At 53.1% G+C, this 7858-nt stretch overlaps 1 protein-coding gene across 1 annotated transcript in view; it reads left to right on the top strand.

Annotated features, from left to right (window-relative positions):
* The first annotated feature begins 834 nt into the window (after positions 1-834).
* Positions 835-7858, top strand: part of E2F2 (E2F transcription factor 2) — a 20448-nt gene continuing 13424 nt past the window's right edge. Inside the window, exons 1-2 of the mRNA XM_023519111.1 lie at positions 835-1086; positions 6859-6964. Coding sequence (XP_023374879.1) covers positions 835-1086; positions 6859-6964 — 358 coding nt within the window. The remainder of the gene's footprint in view (positions 1087-6858; positions 6965-7858) is intronic.

Raw genomic sequence — 7858 nt, 5'->3', positions numbered from 1 at the left:
CTGCTGGGTCTGAGCTCTGGTCAGGGTTCCACATCACAATGTTTCCCCGGACCCCCAGGGAACCTGGGCCCAGTTCTCAGCGTATCTGCTCTGCTCTGACCGCCTCTGCACTACACAGCCTGGAACCACTCGCATCTTAGTTTCCCAGTCTGCTAGCGCCTGGGGACGCTCGCCAACACTGACAGCAAGTGTGGCTGCCCCTTTAAGGAGTGAAGCTGGAGTGGCAATAGCCGCCTCGGGAACTCTCCTTTCCGGGGGGTGGAGCCTGTACAAGTTGCAACAGCCAACTGGAGCGCTGCATTTTCCGCGGGAGATCTGAATTTCGCGGCACGCAGTTTGGCGCTAAAAAAAAAAAAAAAAAAAAAAAAAGAAGAAGAAGAAAAAGAGGCAGAGAAAGCCTCAGAGACTAGATAGCGCGCCGAGAGGGAGCCGGTGCATTCGAGACCCCCTCCCTCATCCGAGCACACCCGAGCCTCCTCTGAGCTTGCAAACACGCCGGAGACCCCTCCCCAGGGCGGGCCAGACCCCAGCCACCGAGGCTGCGGGGGCGTGGGACCGTCCCAAGTGGCGGCCGCCCTTGGGGCGGGACACCCCCTGGCAGTACCGCCACCGCAGCCGCTGGGCTATCTCCAAGCTGCGATCTCCAAGCGCTGCTCGGCTAGGCCCCGGGCCAGCAGGGGAGGGTCCAGCCTTACCCCGTAGGCGACCATTGGAGGCTTCCCCGGGCCTCCGCGCCATGCCGCGGGCCGTGTAAGCTAGCTGCTGCAGGCTTCGGAGCCCGCAGGTGTCCGCGGGAGCGCCTGGCCCTGTTGGGGAGGGGGCGCCATACCCGCCATGCTGCGAGGGCCTCGGGTCCTGGTACCGGCTGGTGGGCAGCCCCCCAAGGGGTTGCCCTCGATGAGCCCCACCGAGCTGTGGTCGCCGGGCCTCAGCAGCCCCCAGCTCTGCCCGACCACCACCACCTACTACACCGCGCTGTACCCGCAGACTGTGCCTCCCGCCGCAGCGCCGGGCACCTGCCTCGACGCCACTCCCCACGGACCAGAGAGTCAAGTTGTGCGATGCGTGCCAGCAGGCCGGCTGCCGGTAATGCTGGGAACCTCTACCGCATCCCCCTATGCTTTTCCGGGTATGGGAAAGGAGGGAGGGGCGCCTGACATCCAGTTTTAATGAAGCAGGTAGAGTTTTAGTGAGGGGGAAAATGGGCTTTCAGTTTCCAAAACAACCTACTCTCCCCCCGCCCCGACCCCCATATCAGAGGAGTACTCTGTGAAGTACTCAGTGACGAGTAGAAGACCCCTTTATTTTCAAACTTTGGATAAAATAATCTCATCCACTGTAATGGAATGGAATGAGCACTGGATTGGGAGTCTGGATACCCAATCTACTGTCCGCAGTGCACTATGTGACCTTGGGGAAGTCCATGTAGCCAATACTGCTGTCATTCATTCATTCACTGATTGCTTGTTTGGACACCTGCTATTATCCAGGCATAGAGATTGGCCTGGGGATACTGTGGGACTTAAAGAGAGATGGTTCTAGTGGGTCTCTCAGGTCTAGTCTGGCTTGGACAGACTCCAAATGACCAATTCCTCCCAGAGTATCTATCAGACTCAGGTCTTATCCCAGCCCAGTTTCCTTCCCGGATGGACAGCCAGTAGCAAATACAAATGTGAGCAGTCCCCTGGGATTCTGTTCAGATTGACTGTTTCCTCCTCAAGCCCCCTAGGCCTGTTACCAGAGAGACCCCCAAATGTGGTGACAACCTGTTGCCTACCTTGGCACTGCATGTGTTTTATGGGAGTGGAATTCTTGGAGCCCAGATGAACCGAAACTACCTTAGGATGGGGGTGGAGTGGGAAAAGCCCTAGGGGAGTGGGGGTGGGAAGGCTGCACAGAACCTGGTTTCTGGTCCTGACTCTGCCACTAATTCACTCTGTGTGTCCTACAACAAGGCTTGGTCCCAGTGTGCGCCTCAGTTTCCCTGTGCATGGGATGGCTGTGGGGCTAGCTCATCTTGGTCACTTCCAGCTGCAGGTCTTAGGTTTTGGAACCAGACTCCAGGACGGGGAGATGGGAGTGTTGCTGGTTTGCTTAGTTGTAGATGTGCTGAATAAGTTTGGGTATATGCATAAGACCACCTCTCCCCCTCTCCTACCCCAGAGGCATCTAGTCAGGTCTGTGCCAGTCAGCAGCACAGATCCTTAGGCTTCTCTGGATGCCGGCAATGCCCTCACACTGTGCCTCTGGAATCAGACTTTGCCCATGTTGGAAGCTTTAACCTTCCCAGAGACCTTCCTGCACATTATTTCCAAGTAGGTGGGCAGTAGCAGTAGTGCGATTATTCCCATTTTACAGGTCAACCAATCAAGGATAACTGCGACTGGGCATCTTGTATTCAGCATTTTAAAGCCTAAAACCTTTTTGTAGCTTGTAGGTAGCATTAGCAATTCCATGTTACAGGGGGAAACTGAGGCTCAGAGAGGGTATGTGACCTAAAGTTAGACAGGGAGATGAGATGCAGTGCCTGACCCACAAGGCAAGTGGTCAGTAGTCTCTTCCCTACGCAGATTTGACTTTCCCCAATACTAACTGACTTAGAAGCTGGGTGGCCCTAGGGAAGAGGGCTCGGGTGCTGGGCCCAGCCTCTCTGGCCAGCTGTTTCCAGACATGAAGTTTCAGTAACAGCTGTGGTTTTGAACTGCTTTGAACCCTCCCAGAGGAGCTCAAGTGCATCTGTTAAAACCTCCCTCCCAGAGGAGCTCAGTGATCTTAGCAAGAATGGCTCTCTTTTACTGAATGTATCTCGTGTGCTGGGCACTGCTTGGAACCCTTCACATTCATTATCTTGGTCAAGATGTCCAGGATGGGACATCTTGCAGATGAGAAAACTGAGCAGACAAGTGAAGTCACTTGCCCAGGTCACAAGCCAAGAAGTCAGGGAGTCTTCCTTTACTAGACTTGCCAGGCTCAGAGTCCCCTCTCCTGTCAGTCTCAGATGCCCAAGGCCCATCCTGTGGACAGACCTGCCCTCTGCTTACTCATTTTACAAGGGTGTGGCCTGGAGCAGCCCCAAACCCAACCCTGGGTGTGGCTGCTTGGTTTGTGGTCAGGCTGCAAAGTGCAGGGTGAGCAGGATTTGTTGGGGGAGCTGCTGTTTAAAGGGACCTCAGGCACTGTTCAGGGGTGACAGCCACGTTCAATGGCAGAGCGAAGGCCAGAACCCATGTCTCCTCTCTCCCTATTCAGTACTCTTTCTACCAGCCTATGGGGAAGGCTCAAAGGATGATCCTTTGTTAAGTCCCTGCTCTGGCCAGGCAGGTTGCATTATTCTGTTTCATCCCTGCAAGAACATGCAAAGATAGTGCAATTCAGCACGGTTTTCCTCTCCTTTAATTTGTCTATATTTTCCAAATTTCCTCTTGAGAACCATGAAAGAAAAGACACTTTTTTTTTGAGACAGAGTCTCAAGCTGTTGCCCTGGGTAGAGTGCTGTGGTGTCACGGCTTACAGCAACCTCAAACTCTTGGGCGTAAGCGATTCTCTTGCCTCAACCTCCCAAGTAGCTGGGACTACAGGCGCCCATCGCAACACCCGGCCATTTTTTTGTTGTTGTTGTTGCAGTTGTCGTTTTAGCTGGCCCAGGTTTGAACCTGCCACCTTCAGTGTATGTGGCTAGTGCCCTACCGACTGAGCTACAGGTGCCGCCAAGAACAGACACATTTTAATGAACAACTCTACAAGGCAAATCAGATGAGGAAATGTAGGCTCAGAATCCCAGCTGCCCATCTGGCAGAGGTTGGGGCTTAAGAGACCTGGTCCCTTCTCTGCCTGACATTGGGCAAGTCACTTCCCCTTCTCTGAGCCCCAGGTTCCTTACCTTGCCACCTCTAAGGGGGTTGTGCCTGGGGAACTCTGACCCATTCCCTTTCTGGGGCTGCCTGAGGAAGAGGCTGTGCTCTTCTCTCTAGGGGTTGGCAGGATGGGCTTGAATCCTAACTAGCCTTTAAGATCCAGCCAAAGGGACTGCCTAAGAGGGTCCAGGTTAGAGGTAGCTGGCCCCTGGGTGTAGCCACAGACATTTGCTCTCCTCGACCCATCACTGTCTCTGTTTACCCTTGAACTTGGTCTCCTTGTTGTGCCCTAGTGTTTTAGTGCTAGCAGCTCCCCTGTGGTAGCACTGGCTGTAGATAGAGCCCTTTGCTGCAGTCTCACTGAGTCCTCTGCAGAGGTGGAGAGGATTATCCCTATTGTACAGGTGGTTCAAGAGGTCAACTGACTTCCTCTTGATCCTTATCCTCCTGTGCTTGTCCGTGTGCCACCACTGCTCTGCAGGCTCAGCCCATCCACAGGCTGACTTTCCTCTGGGCAGGTGTTGGGAGGCACCCCTAGGTACACATTTTGCTGCTTAGGGACCCTGGAAGCAAAGGATAAGGGTGAGGGAGAGTGAGAAAAGGGAGAGGGTTGTGTGTGTGTGTCTAGTGATGAGGGTAAGTGGGCTTAGCCAGGCATTGGCCTCAATTCCAGCAAATCCTGGGGTAAGATGTGTGTGGAGGATGAAGATGTGTGTAGGGGAATGGAGCTGAGGCAGCCTAGTACACGGCTTTGGAGTCAGACAGATCTGGGTGCAAATCCTGGCTCTGCCCTTTGTGTGACCTTGGGAATGCTAGTTAATCTTCCTGAGTCTCCACTTGTGTGCCAAGGGAGATTGCCAATGCTGACTTTGCAGGACTGTTAATGCGCATGTGCTAGGCCCAGCACAGGTGTCAGTTCAAGGTCCTTCCCAGGTAGTGAGGTTCTTCCTGGTGTATTCTGGTGGGGAGGTGGGTGTGGCTAGGGAGGCAAGTGATTTGGTCTTTTTTTAGTGACAGAGTGGGGCTAGATTGATCCCTAGAATCTAGGATTTCACTAGTTGAGAGGAATAGGAAAAGGAATATTTGAGAGAGATCTTCAGAGGCATGAGCAGGGAGGTGTTTGGATCTAAGTGTGGGTAGGGGCAGAGGAGTGTTCATTCAGGATCCTCAAACCAAGGAGGAATGCTTCTGAAATCAGTCCAGGAAGACTTCTTGGAGGCAGCAGTAGTGGAGGGAGGGGAATTGACAGCAGGAAGAGCTGTCACTGTCTCTCGACACCTGTCAGCCCAGCTGTGCTAAGCAGCGGTTAGAAGTCTCAGCCCTGCCAAGCATGACCTCACCACCAAGTGTTGAAATAGGCCTCTCTGGCTAGGTGCCTGTAGCACAGTGGTTACTGCACCAGCCACATACACTGAGGGTGGTGGGTTCAAACCCAGCTTAGGGCCAGCTAAACAACTGCAACAAACAAATAGCCGGGCATTGTGGTAGGTGCCTATAGTCAGTCCCAGCTACTCAGGAGGCTGAGTCAAGAGAATTGCTTAAGCCCAAGAGTTGAAGTTGCTGTAAGCTGTGATGCTACAGCACTCTACTGAGGGCGACATAGTGAGACTCTATCTCAAAAAAAATAAATTAAAATAAATTAAAAAAAATGAAATAGGCCTCTCTGCCCAAGCCAGGGTAGGGGTGTCTGGGGGATGGGGAAGGAGGGGAAGGGGTTCAACAATGTCCAGAGGGGGTGTCAAGGAACAGCTAAGATTGTATTTTAGGGAAAGGACTCTGCACTCTCTGAATACCTAGTGTGTGCTGAGTAACCTTGAATCTTTACAATAAATAGTTCCTTGAGGTAGGTATTTTCTGCCCCATTTTATAGAAGAGAAAACTGAGGCTCCTAGATGTGAAGCATTTCCCTAGGTCCCAGAGTGAGCTAGCAGAGGAGGTGCATCCAAGCCCAGTCCCTGACCTATGCCCTAGTGCCCCAGCCCTGCCCTGCCCTCACCGGGAGAGAGGCCCTTTCCGGGCCAGTGCAGCTCTGGGCCTAATTGGGGCCGGGTGGTGATGGGTGGAGAGAAGCAGATGGGTCTGTGGTTTGATTTCCCCAGCAGGTGTTTCCCAAGCTTGGCGGGAACAGGGAGGGGGAGGGGGGCCTCAGCTGCTTGTCCTTAAGACACAGGGGAAGGATTCATTGTCTGCCCCACTCAGCATAGAGGCATAGAAAGAATGGCAAATGGAGTCTATTCAGGAGGCCCTGGGGCCCTTGAGCTGGAGCCCAAACACGGGAGTGGGGGATGTTTGCACTGCTTCCCAATGTGGGCACCTCCCTGGAGTGTGGCACTGAGCCAGGAAGTCCCCTGAGTCTGGGTGGATGCCCAGCCCCACCCTGATAAGGGCCAGCTGTGGGGCTGTGATGGGCACAGGTCTGGCTGGGCCGCTGCTTCAGGAGGGAGCCTTTCCCCAGCCTGATGTGGTTTAGGCCCCACCCACTACTGCTTCCTCCCCATATCCTCCTGCAGACTTGGGGGATGGGGAGCCTTGTAAAGGCAGCTTGGGAGCCTGTTGTTAAGGAACCCTTAGCCTTTGGCCAGAATGGTTTTGGTACAGTCTCAAATGCCTGGGCTTCGGACCATGAGAGGGTTTTTGGAGTTTGTTTTTTTGAGACAGTCTCGTTTTGTTATTAGGCTGGGGTGCAGGATCACGATCTTAGCTCACTGTACCCTCGAACTCCTGGTCTCGAGTGATCCTTCCACCTCAGCCTCCTGAGTAGCTGAGACTAGAGGCATGAGCCACTACACCCAGATCAAGTTTTCTTTGCCCCTCAGAAAGTAGGACTTCCTCCCCCTCTTCTCAGGTCACTGATATTTCCTTACCAAGTACAAGCAGCATTGCACTAGGACTGGCAATAAACTGAAGCACAGGTGGCTGTCAGGGGCCTCAGTGCTTTGGTCCCAGATCAGGGAAAGGAAGAATGATTCTCAAATTCTGCCTCTCTCTCCCTTCTTTCTCTCAGGCCAAAAGGAAGCTGGATCTAGAGGGGATTGGGAGGCCTGCAATTCCTGAATTCCGAACTCCCAAGGGCAAGTGCATCAGAATGGATGGCCTTCCTAGCCCTAAAAGTAAGCAGTGCTGATGATGCATCTGGGGGTGGGAGTTAGGGTAGAAGGGAGCAGCCCTGCCCAAGCCATTAGGAGTAATATTTGTATGACTTCCTGGTTTATAAGCTTCCTAGGCATCCTCTCACTTAATCCTTTCAGGTAAGTAGGACTGTCCCCATTTTACAGATGAGGCAACTTAAGGCTCAGCCTGAGTGAGTTGCCCAGTCTCACAGCTAGTAAGCAGAATCCAGCACCAAATACTGCCTTATGCGTCTTGCACTACTACCACGGGGTACACTGCTCTCATCATCTCAGCGTGATGGCTAGTGTTCTGTTTATGAGCTTACTGGTTTTAAAAAGTTTTCACATTTAGGGTGGGGTGCAGTGGCTCATACCTCTAATCCTCAGGGAGGCCAAGGTGGGTGGCTTGCTTGGCCTTAGGAATTTGAGATCAGCCTGAGCTAGAGCAGGACCCTGTCTCTATGAAAAACTGAAAAAACTAGCCAAGCATGATGATGCGCTCCTGTAGTCCCAGATACTCAGGAGGCTGAGGCAAGAGGATTGCTTAAGCCCTTAGAGTTTGTGGTTCCTGTGAGCTATGATGACGCCATGGCACTCTACCTAGGGCAATAGAGACTCTGTTTCAAAAAAAAGAAAAAGTTTTCACATGTAGTTCAGTGTGAACTTTTCTAAAAGACAAAATCCAGCTCAGAGGAGCAGGGGCTAACCCGGGGCTTTCTCCCTCGTGCAGGTAGAGCTAAATAAGTGATTCAAAGGGAAGTGAAGCTTGAGTTAATCCAGACTATGCCACCTCAGAGGTGTTTAAGATCCAGAGGCTGGGCTCGGCGCCTATAGCTCAACCGGCTAAGGCGCCAGCCACGTACACCTAAGGTGGCGGGTTCGAATCCCCAGCCC

The sequence above is a fragment of the Otolemur garnettii genome, unplaced genomic scaffold (assembly GCF_000181295.1).
Source record: "Otolemur garnettii isolate 467f Iridium unplaced genomic scaffold, OtoGar3 scaffold00156, whole genome shotgun sequence".
Classification (NCBI taxonomy): Eukaryota; Metazoa; Chordata; class Mammalia; order Primates; family Galagidae; genus Otolemur; species Otolemur garnettii.
The sequence above is the reverse complement of the archived record's forward strand: the minus strand, read 5'-3'. Positions and strand labels throughout refer to the sequence as shown.